Here is a 25314-nt window from a genome sequence, read left to right on the forward strand (position 1 = left end):
CCCTCCAGCCATATCAGAAATGTACTCTGTCACTACAGTTTATCACCTATTGGCCTTGGGCTGTTGAGCTGCTTCCACAGAAATTGTTAGAGATACCTGTTTCAGGCAGTGTGGTGAACTAAACCTTTATATACAGCTCACCTAAGATACCGAATTTTTAAAAAATATTTTAAATACTTTAAATATTTTAAAATATTTTTTAAGTAGTTTAGGTTCATGGCAAAATTGAGCAGAACGTAGTACAGAGAATTCTCATATACCTCACACATGCGCAGCCTCCCTCACTATAACCATCCTTCACCAGAGTGGTACGTTTGTAACAGTCAGTGACCTACACTGACACTTCATCACCCAAAGGCCATAGTTGGTATTAGGGTTCACTCTTGGTGCTGTACATTATATAGGTTTGGGAAAATGTATAATGGCCTGCATGCATCATTATGGTATTATACAGAATAGTTTCACTGCTCTAAAAATCCTCTGTTCTCCACCTCTTCATCCCTCCCACTGCCTTAAGCCCTGGCAACCACTGATCTTTTTACTGTCTCAATAGTTTTGCCTTTTCCAGAAGGTCACATAGTTGGAATCATGTAGTATGTAGCCTTTTCAGATTGGCTGTTTTCACTTAGTAATATTCATTTAAAGTTCATATCTTTTCATGGCTTGACAGCTGATCTTTTTTTGTGTGTCATTTGTTTGTTTTCACTGAATAATATTCTGTTGCCTGGATGTGCCACAGTTTATCCATTCACCTACCAAAAAATATCTTGGTTGCTCCCAAATGTTGACATTTATGAGTAATGCTGCTATAAACCTCTGTGTACAGGTTTTTGCATGGGCATAAATTTGCAACTCATTTGCATAAATACCAAAGCATATGATTGCTGGATTATTTGGTAAGAGTATGTTTAGTTTTGTAAGAGACTGCCAAACCGTCTTCCAGAGTGGCTGTACCATTTTGCATTCCCGTAAGCAATGAACGAGAGTTTTGTTGGTCTGCATCCTCATCAGCATTTGGTGTTGTCAGTGTTCTGGATCTTGGCCATTCTCATAGGTGTGTAGTGGTATCTCACTGTTGTTATAATTTGCATTTCCTTAATGACATAGGATGTGAAGCATCTTTTGATATGCTTATTTGCCATCTGTATATCTTCTTTGGTGAAGTATGTGTTAATGTCTTTGGCTCATTTTTTAATCAGGTTGTTTGTTTTCCTTCTGTTGAGATTTAAGAGTCCTCTGTATATTTTGGATAGCAGTCCTTTATCAGATAAGTATTTTGCAAATATTTTCTCCCAGTCTGTTTCTTGTCTTCTCATTCTGTTGACATTATCTTTAGCAGAACAGAAACTTTTAATTTTATTGAATTCCAACTTATCAGTTATTTCTTTCATACATCATGTCTTTGGTGTTTTATCTAAAAAGTCTTAGCCATATCCTAGGTCATATAGGTTTTCTTCTGTGTTATCTTCTGAGTTTTAGAGGTTTGCATTCTACATTTAAGTTTGTAATATATTTTGAGTTAATGTTTGTGAATGGTGTAAGATCTGTGTCTAGATTTTTTTTTTTGTATGTGGATGTCCACTTGTCCTATCACCATTTGTTGAAAAAACTATCTTTGTTCCATTTGCTCCTTTGTCAAAGATCAATTGACCATATTTTTGTGGGTCTATCTCTGGGCTGTTTGCTCTGTTTCACTGATCTATTTGTCTATTCTTTTGCCAATACCACACTGCCTTTTTTGCTATAGATTTATAGCAAGTCTTGAAGTAGTGTAGTGTCAGTCTTTCAGCTTTGTTCTTCTCCTTCAATATTTTGTTGGCTAGTCTAGATCTTTTGCCTCTCCGTATAAACTTTAGAGTCAGTTTGTCAATATCCACAAAATGTTTTGCTGGGATTTTGTTGAATCTATAGGTTAAGTTAGGAAAAACGGAACTCTTGCTAATGTTGAATCTTCCAATCCATGAATATGGAATATTTATCCATTTATTTAATTCTTTTTTATTTCATGAGAGTTTTGCAGTTTTCCTCATATAGATCTTGTACGTATTTTGTTAGATTTATCCCTAAAGCCTTTAATTTGGGAGATGCCAATGTAAATGGTATTGTTTTTTAACTTCAAATTCCATTTGTTCATTGCTGGTATATAGGAAAGTGGTTGACTTCTGTATATTACCTTAGATCCTGCAACTTTGCTATAATCACTTTAATTTCAGAAGTTTTTTTGTTGGTTATTTTAGATTTTTTATATAGATGATCATGATTCAATTTTTATTGATTCAATTTTTAAAATAGATATAGGCCTATTCAGACCATCTATTTATGCTTATGTGAGCTTTGGAAATTTGTGTCTTTCAAAGAATGGGTCCATTTCATACAGTTTATCAAATTTGTGGGAATAGAGTTGTTCATAGCATATCTTTATTATTCTTTTAATGTCCATGGGATTTGTAGTGATGTCCCCTCTTTCATTTCTGATATTGGTAATTTGTGTTCTTTGTCTTTTTTTTCCGTAGTTTTCCCGGATAGAGGTTTATTGATTTCATTGACTTTTTCAAAGGACTAGCTTTTTGGTTTCAGTGATACTGTCTATTGCTTTCCTATTTTCAACTTCACTGATTTCTTCTCTAATTCTTATTATTTTTCTTCTGTTTACTTTGAATTTAATTTCTTCTCTATTTTCTCATTTCCTAAGGTAGAAACTTAGATTATTGTTTTAGATCTTTCTTCTTTTCTAATATATGCATTCAGTGCTATAAATTTCCCTGTAAGCACTGCTTTTTCTGCATTTCACAAATTTAATAGGTTGTGTTTTCATTTCATTTTCATTTAGTTCAAAGTTTCATTTAGTTCAAAATATTTTTGAACTTCTCTTGAGATTACTTCTTTGACCTATGTATGATTTAGAAGTGTTGTTTAATCTCCCTGTACTTTGCAATTTTCCAGTTATCTTTCCAGTATTGATTTCTAATTTAATTCCATTGTGGTCTGAGAACAGACACCTTATATTATTTTTGAGGCTATATTATATTCTTAAAATTAAAACTATTATATCTTCCTGGTTAAATGAACTTTTTATCATTTTGAAACAGCACTAATGTTTAGAAATGTTTAGTAAATAACTTAGTAAATTTAGGGGTTTTTTGTTTGTTTGTTTGTTTTTGCCCTAAAGTCTATTTTGTTTTATGTTAACATGGCAACACCAGCTTTCTTTTGGTTAATGTGTTTGTGGTATATTTTTTCTATCCTTTTATTTTCACACTTATTGTACCTTCATAATTTAAGTTTGGCTCTTGGATTTTTTTGTTTTAATCTAGAAAAAATTGTTATATGCTAACTGGATTATTTAACCATTTATGCATAATGTAAGAACTGACATATTTGAATGAATATCTTATCTTATGCTTTCTGTTAGCCTGGATACACTGTTCTTTTTCTTTACTTTCTTTGCTTTATTTTGGATTGAGTACTTCTTTTCTTTCTGTTGTTTTCTTTTTACTAATGTGGAAATAATATTATTTGTATATATTCATTTTAGTTTTTACTCTGGAAATCATAACATATGTAGTTAACATAATCTAGAATTAACCAATCTTTTTATCTTCCTAGGGAGTATAGGAATCTTAGAACATTTTAACTCAATTCTGAATTATATAGTAATATTTCTCTGTATTTTACTTGTGACATATTTAATTTCACAAGATATTATTGCTACTTATACTGTCAATTTATGTTGATTTTACCAACATATTTCATATTTATGATTTTTTTCTGTCTTCTTGCAACATGGATCTTTCATCTGGAATTTTCTTGTGAAAAGGACTGTCCATTTAAATAAATTTCTTTAATAAGAGTTTGCTAGTAGTAAACTCAGTTTTTGTTAATATGAAAATGTCTGTATTTTGTCCTTATTCTGGTGAATTCCAGTTTGGCAGTAAATTTCTTTCATTCATACAAATTTCAGATCATTGAAGATATTTTACTGTATTCTGCCTTCTCATGTTGCTCTTAAGACATTAGCTGTCAGTTTAACTGCAACTTTGTTGAAGATAACTTGGCTGCTTTTTTTCTCATTACTTTAAGATTTTTTTTTTCTGCTGTAAATAATTTTATTCTTATGAGTCTAGCTGTGGATTTCTTTTAAAATTTATCCTGTTTATGATTTACTCACCTTCTCAAATTGATGGGTTGATGTCTTTCATCCAGTTCAAGAAATATTTCAGTCATTATCTTGGATATTGCCATTGCCTCATGCTATCTTGTCAATCCTCCTGCAGCTCCAATTAAACATAACTTAAATTTTCTCTAGCTTTCTCTATATATTTTTATTTTTAAAATTTTTCATCTCTTTGCTCCTCCGCACTAGATTCTAGATAATGCCTTCTCACATATTTCCAAGTTCATTATTTCTTCAGCTTTGTCTGATCTGCAAGTAAACCCGCATTATAGATTTTAATTTCGATTATTTTGTTTTTCATTTCTAAAATTTGTATTTGCTTTTCTCAAATCTGCCTCCCCTGCATTTTTCCAGAGATGATGTTTTCAGTTCTGCCAGGTATATAGAGGTGCTATCAGATTGGGATCATGTTACAATAAATTCACATCTTAAGATTACTTTTTAAATTATATTCTGAATTTATGGTTTGTCTTAGCAGAAGAACTGATTTATCCCTCTTTATTTCCCCAAATGGAAGTTCTGTGGCATTTTTAGCCCTTCAACTCTTTCATTATTTCTGTCCAAATTTACTTCTGTATTCCAATATCATAAAACTCATATAGCCCTTTTCTGCCCAGAAGTATTTCTGTACTTTGTTTCACCAATTTTACATTTCCCTTCTATGTACTTACTACAAGCATCTTTCCTAAAGCCAAGGGATCCTATACTACTGAAAGATTTTCAATATATGGAAAAGAAATAGTAACCAGAGTTGTCTTTCAATTTATTTTACTATGCTGGAATATATGTTACGAAAACATAGCCTATCATTTTTGAATGATACAAATTTAATATAACTTGGTGTGGTGGAGAGAGAATTGAATTAAGAAGCAGAAAATGTGGTCATTACCACTTTAAATCTCAGTTTTATCAGTTGTAAAATGGGAATGATACATGTCTTGCCAATCTGTGAAGCAAAATTATGAAATCAGGGACTTCCCTGGTGATCCAGTGGTTAAGACTTTGCCTTCCAGTGCAGGGGGCACGAGTCGATCCTGGTAAGGGAGCTAAGATCCCACATGCCTTGTGGCCAAAAACCAAAACATAAAACAGAAGCAATATTGTAACAAATTCAATAAAGACTTTAAAAAATGGTCCACATCCAGGACTTCCCTGGTGGCACAGTGGTTAAGAATCCGTCTGCCAATGCAGGGGACACGGGTTCGAGCCCAGGTCCGGGAAGATCCCACATGCCGCAGAGCAACTAAGCCTGTGTGCCACAACTACTGAGCCTGTGTGCCACAACTACTGAAGCCCGTGTGCCTAGAGCCTGTGCTCCACAGCAAGAGAAGCCACCGCAATGAGAAGCCCATGCACTGCAGTGAAGAGGAGCCCCCATTCACCACAACTAGAGAAAGCCTGTGCACAGCAACGAAGACCCAACGCAACCATAAATAAATAAATTTATTTTAAAAAAAATAAATCTTTAAAAAAATTATGAAATCATTTGAGTACTGTAGATAAAAAGACTACTACCATTTTCTTTTTTCTGGTGGACACAAACCTTTGAAATGGCAATTTTGATATTTGAGCCAAGGTCTGCATGATTTCAAGACTTTTTTCTCTCTCTGCTTTAGAAAATGACATGTTTCTTGGCATAAGGTTTATTTGTGCTTATTCACCTAACACTTGTCCTAAAATCGTAGCCACAACCAGGCAAATTTGACACATTTTTAGTCCTAGAATATTGTAAGGTAGTATTCCTTAAAACTACTGTATAGCTAATAAACAATAATTACACACCTGTGGTTACTAACAGCATTCCCACAAAATGAGTCAATCAAAAAGATGGGATAAAGTACACACACGCTTAAACAACAGTTCATAAAGCAAGAATGATTCATTATATATAGTTATATGTGCCCATTATTGGTAATTCATTTTTTTAAGTTGCAAAATTAAACTTTTTCTATGTCAAAAACTCTGAGAGTTTGAGATTTGATCCTACTTTCAGGTAGAAAGGTAGCCTGACATTATTTTATGAATGCTGGCAGAAGATACAAGACTCCTAGGTCAGGGACAAAGAGCTTTATTATTTACAGCATAGCAAGCAGCCTGAGCACTAGAATATTTGTGTCGGTTCCCTTAGCCCCTCAATTTCCACAGGACTAACATGTAGGAGTCCAGGTGGATACTGAGCTCAAGGTAGGTTTATGTCTCAGTTGAGAAACCCCAAGCTTAGGAAGCTGAAATACTTTATAACGGGTTGTAAATTAACTTGCATTTTGTACTGATGAGAAAACATTATCTTTTACTGGACAGCCAACAAATCTGCCCTTTGCTTCAAAGGAGACACTATCTCATCTTATAAGGCTGTTTGGTATACAAATGGTTTTGAAAAAATAGTCTGGAACAAAAGGCTAGTTAGTGCCACACTTCCTGGATGTTCAGAAATGGAGAACTGTGTCACAACACTACCACCAGGTCAGTTTTGAATGTGAAACCAATGACTCACTTCTCCTTTCCTTCTATTAGAATTCAGACTAAAGCAACCATATAGTAATGGTTAATCTAACTAACTATTATGTCCTACTTACTGTCTATGATTTTGAGTGTTCAACTTGTAAAAATTTTCTCTTTATAAAATTGTTTTCTTAATTTGAAAAGTAAATTCAAAAACTAAGCCAAACCATTTACATTTAAGTTTACAAGCAGAAGACAAAAAAGGGGGAAAAAAATCAGAGTTCTACTATCTTTAGGTCAAAATATGCTGTTTTATAATTCTTTTGTAGCACAGAAGCCCATGTAGCTAAAAATTAGTTTTTCAGAGAGCAGAGACAAAAAATATGCTTTAAATAGTCATAAATTTATTTATTCTTCAAATGTGTGAAAAAGCTACTCTTCATAAAGCATTTACTATAGGAAGAGTACAGCATTATAGAACACTGTTTTTTGACCAATTTATACATAATTTCCTATGGCTAGAAGGTCTATTGTTCTTTTTTATTCCCATAATTTAACATCTGAATAGGTTTAGTAGAAATTTACAAATTCCTCTGAGACCAAATATGGAAAATTTTATCTCAAAATTATTCCTTATTTTCCAAAAGTTATCCACAAGAGAAAAAGAAATTCTGTGTTATTTATTACAGCTGGTATATTAAGAGCATTTTAAATGTCATTTATTTCCATATTCAGAATCTGACATTAAGGGGAATTTCATGGGAAAATATGGCTTCTTGATGAAATGGAAACACTGTGGGCTTTGGACTCAGCCAAACGAAGGTTCAAATTCATACTACACTTACATAAGCTCAAAACTTTCATTTCATTCTCCAGAAAAATGGGGATAATTATTGTTTTCTTCCAAGGATATCATAAAGACACAATGAGATATATAAGGTCTCTCGAGAGTATTCTGGTTGCTCAACAAATCGCATTCTATCCTCTTTTCTCCTGAGGCAGCCACCTCAAAATATTAAGAATATATCTTAGACATCAATTTCTTAGGTATAGATATTTACTAGAACCCTTTATCATATTGTGTTTTTTTACTAGCCTAAGGATAGGGTTATTAATCTTTATGTATTTACTATAGCTAAACTCAGGGATAAACTCACAAATGAAAATGTATTTCTTTCATAATAAAAACACACAATCTTTTTTTAAGTGAGAAAACTGAAATTCAGAAAAGTTAAGTGATTTACCAAGGATGCAACAGCTAGTTAGCGACAAATCAAGAACCTTCTGCTAAGTCTTATTCTTGTGCCCTATTCACTATATTGCTAATACTAAGCAACCAGTGAGTTTAGAGTTGTTTGAGACCACAGCTGAGTGCTTTCCATGTTCATAGGAGTTAAGAATGCCCACTAACATATTCTTTTGAGTTATAGAGCCAGAAGACAGAAAGAATTTCTTAAGTCTCTACAGAAAAATGCCAGTACTTTCAGTCATGTGAATCCTGAGTAAATCTCAGGTTTATAACATTAGGTAACAATCTAAAATAGTGTGTGTTGTTTTGGGGAAATTAATAGCTAATTTCATAAATAATGCATAATGACAGCAAACCAGGTTCACTAATTGTTTTCTTCAATCAAATTTTATGTTTACTACATCTGTTGAGTTAGTAATATCAGTTATAGTTCAGTTTTATGATTTTATCAATCGTATTTCTTTTTTTAAATAAATATATTTATTTATTGGCTGCGTTGGGTCTTCATTGCTGCGCGTGGGCTTTCTCTAGTTGCAGCGAGCAGGGACTACTCTTCTTTGCGGTGTGCGGCTTCTCATTGCAGTGCCTACTGTTGTTGTGGAGCATGGGCTATAGGCACGCGGGCTTCAGTAGTTGTGACACATGGGCTCAGTAGTTGTGGCTCTTGGGCTCTAGAGTGCAGGCTCAGTAGTTGTGGCATACGGGCTTAGTTGCGCGGCACGTGGGATCTTCCCGGACCAGGGCTCAAACCCGTGTCCCCTAAATTGGCAGGCGGATTCTTAACCACTGCGCCACCAGGGAAACCCTATCAATTATATTTCATTTCTAGAATTGCTACCCATGTTTTTCAAAACTTCCTGATTTTACTAGTCTCTTATTGCTTTAATACCTTTTAAGATCTATTTTTAGGTATGCAGATACATAATATTTTGTGTATTTTATCAAATTAAAGATGCTTATTTTTTATTCTATATCTGATAAATCCACTACCTTCATGATTCGGTGGACCGATTTTATGGTTTGTTTTTTCTGTTGATTCTCACTCTAATGGCTTATTTCCCAAGGTGTTTAGTGACTTTTATTATTGTTTTAATTAGTTTGTGTTCTTTAGATCTGTATTAATGGGAATTTTTAGAAGTGTGAGTTTAACCTAACCAACTCTGAAAGATTTTTGACTACTTCAGTCAGTTACTAGAGGGCACATTCCCCCTTACCCTGGAGAGATAACTCGTAAGCAGTCACTTGCTACACCTATATATTTTCTTTTTGTAATTTTTCAGCAATATTTTAAATTTTATTTTTAATAAAAAGTATATATATTTAAAGTGTACAGCCTGATGACTTGGTATACATATGTAGAGAAAAATGATTACAAAGCCAAGCTAACTAAAGTATCATACCATCACATAGTTATCATTTTGTGTGTGTGTGTGATGAGAGCATATGAGAAATTTCCTCTTTTAGCAAGTTCTCAGTATTCAATGCAATATTTTTAACTATAGTTATCATGCTGTACAATAGCTCCCTAGACTCATTCATCCTTATATTTGTGTTTTCTTGTCATTTCTCACTTCTGAGGATTTCTCTACCTTTTTTATGAGCTCGAACTTTCATTTTAAAATACTTTCTGGAGCATTGATGTTACCTAACTTCAAGACTTACTATAAACCACATTAACCAAAACAGTGTGGTACTGGCAAAAGAATATACAAATAGATCAATGAAACAGAATAGACAGGTGAGAAATAGACCCACACAAATATAGTGAACTGATCCTTGATTAAAAAAACAAAGGCAATACAATGGAGAAAAGATAAGTCCGTTCCAACTCTTGGTGCTAGAACAACTGGACCTCCACATGCAAAAACTAAAAGAAAAAAAAAAAGTAAGAATCTAAACACAGACCTTATACTTTCACAAAAATTAACTCAAAATGGATCATAGAGCTAAATGCAATCACTCAAAACTAAAAATTCCTAGGAGATAACGTATTAGAAAATCTAGGTGACCTTGGATTTGGTGATCAGCATTTAGATATAATATCAAAAGCATGATGCAGGAAATAAATAATTAAAACCTTCTGCTCTGTGAAAGACACTATCAAAAGCATGAGAGGGCAAGCCATAGACTGGGAGAAAGTATCTGCAAAAGATACCTGATAAAGGACAGTTATCCAAAATATAGCAAAAACTCTTAAAACTCAGCAATAAGAAAACAACCAACCTGGTTTTTAAAAAGGATAAAAAAAATTAAAGCAACACTGAGATAGCACCACACACCTATTAGAATGGCCTAGGTCCAGAGCACTGACACCACCAAGGAAGATACACAAATTCATGAAGCATTCCATATTTTGCTTTTCTTTCTAATGTTCATGAATGACAAAACTAAGGCTCTGATAAGGGAGGTGACTTACCCAATTGAGGACCCTTCCCACTTTAAACCCCACCCACAATTCCTCTTCTACAAAAAATAAAAGAGCTCCGCAAATCAATATTTATCTAAATAAAGTTAAAAGTTAATTTTGTAGGGAAGTCGTATAATTACTACCTTGACTTCTTTCTCCACTAGACTGTGAGTAGAGCAGTAATGCTTTTCATGAATGGAGGCCCTGATTCATTTACAAATGCAGTTCTGCTACATAAAGTTCTATCGTGGGTAATATAATAAAATATAAAAATTTTTCATTAATGGGTATCCACTTAGAAAACTCTTAAGTCTTCAGCAGGCTATGGGATACTTGCTTAAATTATTACCAATGAAAAACAATAAGTCTGGGGCCAGGTTTATTAGTCTCTGATATGTTGTTACTCAAATTGTGAAAGAAAATTATTTTTACTTACATTTACTTATTTTTTTTATAATCAAGCAATACTTTAATTATTCAGTGTTTCATATGATGTTATCTCTACCTGTAACAGAAGTGTATCTGTATTCTTAAGTTTGGCAAATACAGAAATCATCAGATGCAGAAAATTAATAAGTAATCAATGAGAAATATATAGGAATGTATAGACATATACCTTATGAGCATTTCTGTTTTATAGCTATTCAAAAACAATGATTACAATGATAAAAGTGTCTAATTGGATTCATCAAGCCTCTATCATTAATGTACCAATGTAATACTGTTTATTGGCTTCTTTTGAAATAAAACTAGTAAAGAAAATTAATCACCTACTTGGCCTCAATTAATAAATATACATGAATTAGAGATGTCTTTTTACCAAAGAGTAGAAACTTTTAGATACAACAGGGAGCTGAAGTCTAAACTATACCAAAAAAACAAACAAACAAAAAAACAAAACACAGGTGGCAGTAATATTTATGCGGCCATTATAACCTCTTATTTTGAAAGCCAACCTACTTACATCATCAGTTTCTCCATTATTCTATTGGGTGGACCCTAGTTTTGGATGACCTACTACATTAACACTCCCTGAGGGAGTCTAGGTTGGATAGAGGAATATTCTCCAAGGATAATTAAATTGAGATAGTGAAACAGAAGAGAATCATGTCAATGGAGCCTCCTTCATGGTTATTACTGAGCAACTGCTAAAAATTATTTGAAATAACTTCAAATCAATTAGAACTTTGTACCCTTCTTATCTTTTGGAAATTAATTCTTCCGTATTAAAGACGCACTAAGATCCTCATATATTATGAAATAAATACATTTTTAAAAATACCTGAAGCAGATTTAGAATTCTGGGAAGGAGGACTTCCTGGACTCACCCAGAAAATTTTTCTGTCTAATTTTGTGGTTAATCCTGGAATCTTCCCCTCCTGACAGTGACCCCCTGAAACCTTGATTTTAGCCTAGATTTAGAAACTTCTATAGATAGTCCCACCTCCAGGGTAGGTAAGTCTTAGCCTGTGATAACTGAGATAACATTAAAGCTATGCATAATGGAGCTCATTTCACTTAAAAAAAGAAAAGAAAAGAAAAGAAAAATGGCTACAGTTATTAAATCCAGACTAACTGTGCAGCATTATATGTGTTCTATTATTTTATATTGTTAATATATCCATTTTAAGAGGAGAAAACTGAGGCAGAGAAGGAGTAATTTGCCCAACATGACACAGTAAGTGAAAAGTCAACTTACTATGTGCTAATTAGTTGCTAGGCAGATAGAAAGATGAATAATGTATAGCTTTCCTTTATAGACTGAATTAATTTATTCTATAATTATTTTCTTATATGTCACAAATCAAGGGCCTCGTCTACTGGAAAGCTCAGTGGTGCACCTGATTCATGAGAAACAGTGGAAAGCAATCTTAGACAGTGGCTATCTGGTAGTTCTTAAAACAGTGTCCTGTTGATACTTTTATTAGTATTACTTAGAAATGGATAATTCTGCCAATACCATGGCAGAGAAGGATCAGTATTACCAACTTTCCCTTTTACCTCAGGCTCCAACAGCGCTTAGCACCACCCTGTTACAGATTCTGTCATTTAAAACTTTGATATTTTGTTCATCATGGATTTTTGCATTAATTTTGCTTTTAAAATATTACATTAAAATATTATTTATCTCGATTACTGATATTTTTTTGGCACTCCCTTAAATTTTGTGCTAAGGCAAGTACCTCATTTGCCCCACTTGCCTTACCCTAGTCTCAGCCCTGGTTAACAGCAAACACGGACACACCATACATGAACAAGCCTGCTATTTTCTTGAGTTATGTGGCTGTCACAGGAGAAACCAAAGAATCACTCTTTATGTTGTAGTTGGTACTCCTCTATAAAGACATTAATGAGGAGATACAGCTCAACTGAACAATACAATTGGGAAAGCATATCCTTTCAGGTAGAATTATACATAAATACAGAAGGCTTATAACTGTTTAATAAGCACAACTATACCCAATTTGTAAAAGAATGATTCTGTTATTCCAGAGGAATTTGCTTAAAGCTAGCAATTCCATGGTATTGAAAGTTATGTCTTACAAAATCCATGTATTTTAAAATGTATAATTTAGTAACTCACTTTGATTTTTCTTTGCTTTCATAAGGGTCATTCATACACTTTATGTATTACCCAACACCCCCCAAACAGATGAATTTTGAAAATTCAAATGTCAGAAACTAGCAAGTACTTTTTATTCTAGTACTTTTTTTTTTAACCCTCTTTGCCATAAAATTTAGTGAAATATGTAAAGGAGTGATTAGAGCTGCAGTTAGCCTTTGACCCTTACATATAGTTTGGCTCTGTTCCCCAAATTTCTGTTTTTAAACTCTTGTACCAACAGTCCTCTTCTTTATTCATACAGTAATCTTTCTTTAGTGATCAATTACATACATATTTAAGTATATTTTAAAAGAATAGAAATGTTGCTTGTCATACACAAATGGCTCTTAGAGAGTTATTGGTTTCATGCCAGTGCTGTCAACTTTCCAACAACAGATTGGATTGGTTAAGAAAGAAGCCATAAACAGCCTATCAACAAGTATTTATACAGATGTTAATGAATTTAAAATTCTATTAGTATAACATTTATGCCAAACTCCAATTTTATTTGTCCTTTATTGTGAGGTATGATGCAATAACTTCTTTTAATAAACACATGCAGACCACTTACACTTTATAATGTAAATCACATTTTTACTATTCCCAGCATAAGATACATAGAATCAGCCATCTATCAAAGTTACCAAAAATATTTCCATCACATGAAGCATTTTGCTCAGCATGCAACCACGTCCTTCAAAAGCTTTTGGTAAAGAAATGAACTCATCTCCGTCCATGAAACCAAGAGTGTTTTGTTATTATATTACTGAGAAAGGCCATTAAGAGAAAAGAAAATAGTCATGGGGAAGTCACCATATGTATTAAAAATATAAATAATTAGCTTCTTTTTGTGTGCCCCCAATGATAATTGAATCCTAACCTCCCTCTGTAAATTTAGAAAACTGATTAATTTGAGGCATATGAGTTTAATGAACACTTATTTTGCTTTTTATGAAGTAAAAAATATTTCCATTAATTTAAAAAAGACTTCATTTCTTGTTTTTTAAATAAATTTATTTATTTATTTTTGGCTGCATTGGGTCTTCGTTGCTGCGCACAGGCTTTCTCTAGTTGTGGCGAGTGGAGGCTACTCTTTTTTTTTTCTTTTTCTTTTGAATTTTATTTAATTTATCTTTTTAAACAGCAGGTTCTTATTAGTTATCCATTTTATACATATTAGTGTACATATGTCTGTCCCAATCTCCCAATTCATCCCACCACCACCCACCCCACCCACCCTCACGGGGGCTACTCTTCATTGCAGTGCGCAGGCTTCTCATTGCGGTGGCTTCTCTTGTTGCGGAGCGTGGGCTCCAGGAGCGCAGGATACAGTAGTTGGCTCGCGGGCTCTAGAGCGCAGGCTCAGTAGTTGTGGCACACGAGCTTAGTTGCTCCACGGCATGTGGGATCTTCCTGGATCAGGGCTCAAACCTGTGTCCCCTGCCTTGGCAGGTGGATTCTTAACAACTCTGCCGCCAGGGAAGCCGCCAAGACTTCATTTCTTTTGGAGAACTTCTTAAAGCTGAACTGCTTTCTTCTAGGATTGTGTACATTGTCAGCGTTTTATTTATAAAGTAACTACACACACACACACACACACACACACACACACACACATATTGTTTTAAATTTACTACCTTTGGTTGTCAATTTTTATCCCAATCTAATTCTGACTTTCAGAGCTGAAGTTTCTATTATAATAATTAAGTTAATCACATTTAGACATGTGTTATTCTCCACAATGCACAGGTTCATCTACCTGCTAAAAATCTAAATTCCAACTCTATATTTCTCAGAGAACATTAATCAACTATGACAATCATTCTGTAATTTTACCAATATTTGTTGAGCACCGTCCTACTAGGTATCACTTAAAAAGTGTATACTGTAGTAGGCAAAACAGACACATGAATAGGTAAGTAAAGTATAATGTAATAAATGCTATCATGGGGTCTCTATATTATCCTTTGGAGGGCATCTCTAACCTAATTTAGATAAGGAACGGAAGTGTTCAAAGATCAGGAGCTTACCCCAAAGAATGTAATTTCTAAACTGAGACCTGAAGACCTGAAGTAAGAACACCACTGGTGAAGTGGATAATCCCAAACACAATGTCTATAGGCAAAAAAGATCATTTTGAGTAATTATAATACATCTGGATGATTGAGGCAGGAACTTAATAGATGTGTCTGAAGGTATAAGGAAGGCCTGTATGCTATGCAAAATGTTTTGAACATTATCCAAAGATAGTAGAGAACCAAGAGTTCAACCTCTGAAAGAGCAAACTAGACGTGTACTTTAGCAAGACTATTTGCAGTATGGAGATATATAAGTGGGAACAATGCCAAAAGGAAAAGGACCAGTGAGAAGGCTGTTACAGTAACTAAGAAGAGATGATAGTAGGCTGAATTTAAATAGTCACAATGCAAATACCAGAAATTTGACAGAATGAAAAGAATTTAGAAGGTAAAATCAGCAGCTGAAGGGTGAGGAAGAATGCTGGTTCAGTACAACACTCTGGTTTCTGAATTTTACATTGACGATGATGGTAGAATTATAGGAACTTAGAAAAGGTGGGATAATACATGAGTTCAGCTTTTTACATATTCTGTTTAAATTATCTGTAGGATACCGCAGTGGAGAGATTTTGGATGGATACATTTCAGAAGGAGATAAGGAAAGTGATTGAAGAACTTGAATGAATATCCTCTTACAGGAAGATTATAACCAAGGAATAAGATAGGGCCAGGATAGTACCCCAGAGAAGAATCCTGAGAGTGGAAGAGATAGCAAAGGAAGATGAGCCCTTGAAGGAAACTGGGGATTAGACGAAAGGGCAGAGAAAAACCAGATAAGTGGAATTAAACAAGACTCAAAGGAAATAATCCTTTTAAGAAGGAAGACGTGAACAATGTATAATATCATAGAGGAGTCAGTAAGAATTTCAAAAAGTCCCAAAGGTTTAGCAGTACTAATGATCTTGGGGTGAACAGTTCCAGTGAAATGGTGTGGGGAGGAAGCCATATTGCAGTGAGCTGAAGCACGAATGTCAGTAAGTCAACAGAGACCTTTCGCTCACTCCTGTTGAAAACGAGGGCAGTGGGGATGAAAGGAGGAGCCAGGTATTACTGAGATACCCAGCAGGGAGACTAGACCCAGTTTCTGGATTAGATGTCATTACATAAGGAATGAGCAGCCAAGGTTTACTCCAGGTCTGAATGACTTGGGAATTCAGGAAGAAAACCAGACTTAGTAGGATGATAATGATAAAAACAAGTTGTGATTCTGAAGTTCAGCTGGATCTGAGAACAGGAATAAGATAGAGGTTGGTGATATCTAGTTCTCTAAGCTGCCAGCCTCATGAGGCAATAAACAATGCATATCTAATTGACTGGCATCAAAAGCCAGCACAGGGCTTCCCTGGTGGCGCAGTGGTTGAGAGTCCACCTGCCGATGCAGGGGACATGGGTTCGTGCCCCGGTCTGGGAAGATCCCACATGCCGCGGAGCGGCTGGGCCCGTGAGCCATGCCGCTGAGCCTGTGCGTCCGGAGCCTGTGTTCCGCAACGGGAGCGGCCACAACAGTGAGAGGCCCGAGTACCAAAAAAAAAAAAAAAAAAAAACAGCCAGCACAATACCAGGCATGGGGTGTGGTGGTGGACAGCAGGGGTGCGGATGCTCCTAGATACTTGCAGAATGACAAGCATCAACATCTGAAGGAACACAAATATAAAGGAGACTGAAAGGAAGCACTCAAAGTCTGATGTTCCAAAGTCCTGTAGAGAAGAGAGTTTTAAGACAAAGAAAATGTTCTGTGTAGTTGAATTCAGCAGAGAGGCCAATGAACATAAGGAATAAATGTGTTTCGTAGATAAGATGGTTTAAGGCCCTCAAAGTAAGGACACTTTCAATTTGGCAAAATTGGATTGCAATAAATTAAGGAGGAAATGGAAAGGAAAGACGGAGAGAGTAGACTCCTCTTAAAAGAATTTTGTTAACAACCGGTATCTTTTAGTGTGAAAGACAAAATATTAGAAGAGTATAGAATTTGTCCCTGAAATCTTATGTGTCATTTTAGATAAGTTTATCAAATTGGGAGATACAAACCTATAAATTACGAGAGGAAAATTGTTTATAGTTTAGAAAATATTTAGCAAGTAGATAAATTTGGATACCTAGAGAAGAAAATATTTGCACCAGTGATAAGATTAAGGGTTATGAATGTCAGTTGAAGACAAAAATGGAAATACTAGAATCCAGCAGATAATTGGGGAGAACAAGAAAGATATTTTACACTTTATGACCTATAATTGGTAAATAATCATATGAAATCACTTTCAATCTCACTAGCAGTAGAGACATAAATTAAAATCATATTAGACAATATTTTTCTCAAACTATCAACAGCTTTAAAATATTTAATATCCCAATGTTGACTAGGGGCTTAGTGAAATGAATAACCTCATATAGCATGTGGTAAATTGGTGAAAGTTTTAAAAACTATTTGACAATATAGATTATATTGTGTCCCTCAAAATATTTATAACTTCAGACATGTTATCTTTAATTCCACCTGAAAAAGTGGATTAATTAAATAGGATACTTAAAAACCTTCATGTAACAAGTTAGTACCTCACAGTGCATAACCCCTAAAAGTATTTTCAGGATGAGATTTCCATTACATAGAATGCATTTGTTGTAGTACTAACTGAAAAGTAGAATGTCTAGGATACATACAATTGTATATAAACAAAAAACAAATCTATGAACAAAAGAACTAAAAGAAAATGCCTTAAAAGTGTTATCCAGTTGTTGTCTTTGAATAGTGGGGCTCTCTGTGGATTTTCTTCTCTTTGACTTTTTAGTTTTCGGTATTTTTTAAATCATCTATTATGAAAATGTATTATTTTTATAATAAAAAGTTTAACAATTTGTTTAGATAAAATTATTAAAATGTGTGTTTTGAAGTAAAGCAGCATATAGAGACTGTAGTAACTAGGGGAGAGCAAGAATCAAAAGGAGACCTTTTTTCTTAGGTTGATGGTACAAGAAATTTATGAAGACCCAGAGAAGCAGGGAAGAGCAGTAGATAGGCAGTAGGTTCGAGTTTTGCAGACCAAATGATGCTTCTAAAACCAAGAGGATTTATTGGGGAGCCTGAGTAGAAGGTGATAAGCATCTGTTAAGTAATCCGGGTCACCATCATTCTTCCCACACAAGATGCTAAAAGCAAGCTTCAAGGAGTAAATACTACTTTCTCCTCAGTGACAGGGGTAATCCTAAAATGGTTTAGCGAAAATCATTTACCAGAATCATTTCCTCCAGCATTTGAATGGCAGTATTTTTGAATACATCCAACCAATATCACCACTATGCTAGTTCTCTTTTTTACACTGAACTCGTACCAATCTACCAATCTATGCCTTCAGGTTAAAAGGGTTAATATGAATTGGACCCTTACAGTGAAATCTCTAATCTTTACCCAGGGATTGTTGTTTAGAACCTTGGCTGAGTTCTGATGTAAAACCACTTAGGGTTTTTGGAGTGTTGTCGTACAGTTGAGGAAAACTTTTCAGAATGAACACTTTAAAAAGGGACTATTGCAAGTATATGTCACTATTTTAAAAAATAGAAAGACGTAGAGATAATTTTTATTTTCAGCTAAAAGTACACTTGCTACAAAACGATTCTCTACATATCAAGAGCAGGTAAGTTTCCAGTCGTGGGTTCAGTTGATTATCAGGGTCACTGATTCCTCACTACTATCTGTCATTGTACCCATGGGTTCACCATTTGGTCTAGTCAACCAAGAAAGGCAGATAAAAGCCTGGGACTCTGCTGGCGAAGAGACTTAATGCTTAATGCAGTATGGGTGTAGCAACCCCAAATCTTCCCTTCGTTTGAGTCTCTTTTATAGTTTCTTTATAAGGAAGGCCATTTATCAAAATGGCGTCTGCTCATGGATTCAGTGGTCAGCCCTTGAAAGTGAAGTAATTGTTCCTTCAATACAGCAACTGTGGAGGGATTGGCTTAAACTCAGGAAGAAGGGGTATGACCATTTTAGAAACACAAAGTGGCACTAGAAGTTAACAGGAAGTTAACTTTACTAAGTAACGTAATTTAGAGAAAAAAAATCTTGATTTGTAGCTTTCCTGAGAACTGGCTCCAGTATCTCTTTGGACTGAAAACTAGAGTCATTTCACAGTAACTTTTAAGGAATAAAAAGACATGATGAATGTGCCATCCTCAACATATTCAGAAAGACAGATGCTAAGTGTGTGTATACATGTGTGATGTATACATGTGTATACATGTATGTGTCTCTGTACAGCACCGAGCATTCAAAATAGGCTTTGCACCATGCTCCATTTGTTTTCCAAACAACTTGCAAATATAAAATGACTTTCTATGTACCAAGATCTACAGTGAAAGAATAATTCCAATTAATAAATTGACATTTTAAACATCAGGTTTTAAATTATAGAATTCTTGTGAGTTTGATTACCATCAGTTAGTTTCAAGAGGTACCTTCTCTGGTGTACTGTCAGTCAAGCCTACGATGCTAACAAGTCCCTAAGCATGGTGATGGCACCAAAAAAGAAGCAATCTAACAACTCAAAAGAAGTGCTCTAAAACAACAGGTCTTCACTATAACTCAAATGCATGACTTTGATGTAGCAGCAATGTCTGCAGGGTTTTTTTTGAAAACTACAAATATATATATAGTAAATTTAAATGTGAATATAACGGTCGGATTTTTCTTTTTCTTTTATTTTCTTACTATTTTATTTTTCTTTATATTTGTTATCTTGTGTTCTTACCTTGTATAATTTCTCCTCTTGCATATTCTCCATACCCATCTTCATTGTTACGCTTTCCCCCCTCCATCTTTGAAATCACTGCTATGACATTAGCACAGGTTTCCTAAACCTAATATAAATGATATCCTAACTTAAGTATTGTACTAGCTTACACGAACCAAGCTTAGTTTTACATAGAATTAAAATTCTGTTTTGAAAATCCTCAATATAATTTATAAATTCTACATATGGATAAGATAGCATGAGAACAATTAGACTTTAAATTCCATCTACCAAAAATAATTATTTTCATTTTCTAAAACACTAAAAACCAAGCCCTATAAAATGTAGGTTGCACTAAAACCACTCCTTTATTTTTCAAAATAGGTGGGTTTGAAACCAAGCTGGAAAAGCACTTAATCTATAAGTGACTGACATTATTTCTCTTACAGATGATTTAGCTCCCATGAATTAAATTGTCTTGTTTTTCTTTTTTTCTTGTGATAAAATTGTTAGCCTAGACTGAACTGCTTGGCCAAAATTTGATCTCTTTAAATAACAAATAAAATTTACATACTTTTTCCCTAGGTAAGGAAGAAGAATTTATGTGTAAGGATACCACTGCAAATGAAAAATTGGAAAGGAATAAAGAATATACATACCAATGGCTTCATACACAGGTTGGGGTTCATGAAACTAGTTCCAGAAACATGAAATGGTGAGGTCATTTCCTTTAAATTAGATTTTTGTATTGCAAATACATCTTGAAAACTGAAACCTAGGTTAATTGTTCTAAAACAAACATGACTTTATATAGCCAAAGGCCAATACTCTACATTGCCAGGTTATAAATGGCCTCTTATGTAGAATAGATTTGATCACTGTTTATATTTTTCACCATAAAATATTCAAGAACTTAGTTTCTGTATTGCTTAAAACCAACACAAATGATTGATGGTGATGATGAACCACACAAATGATTCTACTTTATAAAGTAAAATGCATGGTATTGATTAACTGTTTATAAATATCATATGTATTGGAGGTATAGTATTTTATTTTATGTTATTTTTGTTATCATATATGTTTGGCAGTTAAAATTATAATTCAACCCTGATGCCACTTTACTAGTCATGTAACTGATTTTCAATGATGTCTCAATGCTTTAGTTTCCTCTTCTTTATAGTGAGATGATAACTTATCTCTCTACTTCACAATAGAAGTGAGCTCTCGAGGTTGAGGGTATCAAATGTTGATGTCCCTTAGCAGCAAACAAGGTGCCTTGAGCTTAATAGGTAATCAATAAATTTTTATTACATTAATGTATGTATTAGTTTTCTAGGGCTGCCATAACAAAATACCACAGATCGTGTGGCTTTAAGAGCAGAGATGTATCTATATTTTCTCACAGTTCTGGAGGTTATAAGTCCAAGATCAAGGAGTCAGCAAATTTGGTTTCTTCAGAGGTCCATCTCCTTGGCTTGCAGATGGCTACCTTCTCACTGTGTCCTCACATGACCATCCCTCCACCTGTGTTATCTGTGTTTTAACCTCTTCTTACAAGGACACCAGTTATATTGGATTAGGGCCCACCCCTATGACCTCTTTTTACCTTAAGTACCTCTTTAAAGGCCCTATCTTCACATAGTCATATTCTGAGGTATTGAAGATTAAGATCTGAACATATAAACTTTGAAGGAACAAAATTCAGCCCAAAAAATGTAACATAAAGCACTTATGTGCATAACTACTAAACCAAAGTTTTAAGGAAAAAGAAGTCTGGATATAATATTTTGACATAAATTTTAAAAAATTGAAGTATAGCTGACTTACAATGTGTTAGTTTCAGGTGTACAGCATATACATATTCTTTTTCATGTTCTTTTCTCTTACAGGTTATTACAAAATATTGAGTATAGTTCCCTGTGCTATACAGCTGACATAAATTTTTAAGACTTTCATTTTAGCTACATATATCCACAAAACAGTAAAAAAAGAAGCACTATTATAAGCATTTATTAAATATGTAAACCAGTATTGAATCTAAATGTAGATGACACTTTGGAAACGTTTCCAGGGATTGTGGGTGATAACTATTTAAATGAATAACAAACAAATAAATCTACAGTTATGAGGGCTGAAACTTAATTTAGCAGAAAATTATAATGTGCAAAAATGAAACCTTTTTTTATAATATATACAAAAGGAAACCTTTGTATGTAGTCAATTCTATCCATATAATTTCTTTAAAAACATGGAAAAGAAAGTGAAGAATGAAAGTGAAATTAAAACATTTCAAAATCTGGATTGTTATATCCTATTTCATTGTGAGCAAAGAAAATAGGAATAAAGCAATCAACATTTGAGACTTTTTTATTTTGCTAAGTATTCTAATTAATGCAAGCACAATTTATTTTATGTTGGTATTAATCAATTTAGCATAATTCGTAACATGACATTCTTAGGACTGTAAACAAATATAGTATAACCCATAGCTTAACGTCTGTATTAACCAGGTATAAGAGGTCTGGTTTAGAAATATAAAAGCATCTGTACAGATAATGTGAAAAATACAAGCAAAATGTTTCAGGATGTATTTTAGATATGCTTAAACATTTCACAACATCCCTTACTCCTAAATAAGTTATGTTTAAACATATAATGCAGCAGGCAATTGTTGATGGATTTTCTGTTTTGAAAATATAATATATAAAAGAAGATATAGGTAGTAATATTTTTAAGAAAAATTGTTTTCAAAAACAGAAGTTCTTGAAAAGCCAAATATCAACAGAAGTTCATTGTGAGCATTAGTATGATGCCTTAAATACACCAGAGCTATTTTAAAAATAGGAAGTTTTGCCTTTCTTATAAGTAAGATATATAAGTACATGTAGTAAAATATTTATATTTTCTATAATTTATTAGCTATGGTTATTGGTACTTTCAGATTTTTGATCTGTGTATGTGCTTATGTTCGGCAAAGAAGGGTAGCATTAAAGTGTTGTTTAGGAATTTAAATTTCATGTCAAACTGAATTTTAAAATGACTATGAAAAGATGTAAATTTGTATGTATTTTTGCATGTCACCTAATTTAAGAGAACTATTATTTCCATTTTGTAAATTATTTATTTCTCCCAAAATTTTCTTTGGGCATGTCTTTCATAGTCTTCCTCTACATTTATATAATGATATGATTTCTGTTTTTGTCACTATGCAGCAATCACTTCTTGCCTGAGTTAGATCCAGATGTACTTAATGGTGGAAGAGTTCAGCTTGTGGTAAGAAATGTGTTTAAAGTTCAGAAAAAATGTTGTGCACACCAGTACTCAATAAATGGCACTTTAAGATATGTCCATAAGTAGTGTAAATTATGAAAATACCACAACTGTATCTTTTTGGGATAATGTCAAAATGCTATGTATTAAAATAGTACCATGTTTTCTTGGCTTGTAATATAACTTTAAAATATGATATTACTTTAAAGTATTAATTCTATATGGTAGATTTTAAAATATTAGCATGCTACCGTATTTTTTAAAATACTCTGGACAAGAAGTTGTATGATAACATTATTTTCTAGAATATTTTAAGAGTAGGATATTTGAGGGAAACAGCAAATTACCCTCACAACTCAGGAAATCAAACCAGATAAAAATTAGAAAGTAATTGTGAACTCCACCATTCTAAGTAATAAAGTGTAAATTATTGGAGCTCAGGACTTCCCTGGTGGTGCAGTGGTTAAGACTTCATCTTCCAATCCAGGGAGTGCAGGTTTCGTTCCCTGGTGGGGGAACTAAGAGCCCACATGCCTTGCAGCCAAAAAAACAAAACATAAAACAGAAGCGATATTGTAACACATTCAATAAAGACTTTTAAAAAATGGGCCACGTCAAAAAAAATTATTTTTTAATTGTTGGAGCTTTAGGAACAACCAAGTTCTAACTTGGTCACCAGAGTGTAGACTCTAGACAGTATAACTAGTGGGCATTGCAAAAGTCAGTTGAACTATATATATGCTATTGGAAGGAAGACTATATTAGCAGAAGGAGAATGGCCAATATGGAGTCTAGAGAAAGAGTCCCCAAACAAGAAATTTTAAATGTGTTTCCAGAAATTTCCAGAGAAGAGGTTACCCTAACCAATGATGGAAGTGTGTGGCCTCCTTGGCAGGTGAAAATGGATGCATCAAGTGACCCTAACTTTATGACACCTTCCATTTATGTCAACTAGTAAATATTCCTTGCTCAAATTCTACACTCACCAAGAAAACTGATTATAATTTAACTTAACACGTAGAATTTAGTATAAAAAGATAATGTATTCCCTAATGGGAACTAGTATTATCATATCCAGAGCAGTTATTCATCATTCTCATGAATAACTCATTCAAGGAGTTTTCCTGAAAGAGGAGAAAAATTAGGACAATAGCTAAAATTAGTGTGTTTATGAAAATATATAGAATCTATGTACATATTTGAAATAATCACTCAGCAAGTATTTTCTTGCATTTTAATAGAGATCCCTGTGGCAGAGTGACATGTAGATTACCCTAGGAAAATTGGTACTTCAGGCTATTAACACCCTACGTGTTATTGACTAGCACTTTTGCACAGATTTTTGTGTGGCCACTTTGGAGCAAGAATGGGGAATATAAAAGTGCCAAGGAATGCCAGGATAAAGGAAGGGATATTACATTTAATTATTATACCTCTAAAAATGAATGAAAACAGATTGGGTAGATTACTAATCAAAATGGTTCTATGAGATTAATGCTCTGACATTAATCTCCTTCCTCTCTATCCCACTATATTATACTACTACAAATGTATGGCAAATACATAGCAATGATAAATGATTTTTTTAATATGTTGAAGAGGTACAGCTGTACACAAAACAAGGTAAGTATTAATAGTAGTAGAACAGACTTTTTTTTTTTTTTTTTTTTGAGTCAAGACAGGGGAATGGATCAAGGATTTATGCTAAAAGGATACTGGGGTAATTGAAGGCCAAGAGTGGAAATCATGCAGGGTGTTGGAGAATAAAAACACCCTTCTAGAGGGGGAACTTGTACAGATAATTGCACAACTGGGACCAGGCCACAACTAAGAGGAAAATCTTAAAATTTTTAAAAGCTGCAACTGCTGCTACTATAAGATCCTCAAAGACATAAGAATAACACCCATAATAAAAGGACAGAAAATTATGGAACAAAAATGATCAAATTTTAATTAAAGGAGAGATGGATATGCAAATAAGCCTATTATAAATTCTGGAAATAAAAAATATCATTGAGCTGAACCCTCAACTAGACATCATAGAATAGAGAAGTAGTGAATTGAAAGTTTATTTACAAAGGAACAATAGATTGACAGCTAACATCATATCAGAACAAGGCATACCAAAAGACAATGGAGTTATTTCTTAATAATAGGGATGAATATAAATATCATCTAGAATATTCATCACTAACCTTCAAAAGTGAGGACAGTTAGACATAATCAAACGTTCAAATGCTGGGTTTTGAGGAAGCTAATAAATAACCTCTCTGTCTTCCAAATCGGATTAAAGCATATTGTATGACAGAAAGGAATGAGAAAAATGGAAACAAGATATTATTTTACTTACTTCCACATATAT

At 33.8% G+C, this 25314-nt stretch overlaps 1 protein-coding gene across 1 annotated transcript in view; it reads left to right on the forward strand.

Moving 5' to 3' along the window:
* LRRIQ1 (leucine rich repeats and IQ motif containing 1) overlaps positions 1 to 25314 on the forward strand; it is a 173931-nt gene that overhangs the window by 145861 nt on the left and 2756 nt on the right. The window contains exons 23-24 of the mRNA XM_060023871.1: positions 20265 to 20394; positions 22895 to 22955. Coding sequence (XP_059879854.1) covers positions 20265 to 20394; positions 22895 to 22955 — 191 coding nt within the window. The remainder of the gene's footprint in view (positions 1 to 20264; positions 20395 to 22894; positions 22956 to 25314) is intronic.

This window comes from Delphinus delphis, chromosome 11, assembly GCF_949987515.2.
Source record: "Delphinus delphis chromosome 11, mDelDel1.2, whole genome shotgun sequence".
Taxonomy (NCBI): domain Eukaryota; kingdom Metazoa; phylum Chordata; class Mammalia; order Artiodactyla; family Delphinidae; genus Delphinus; species Delphinus delphis.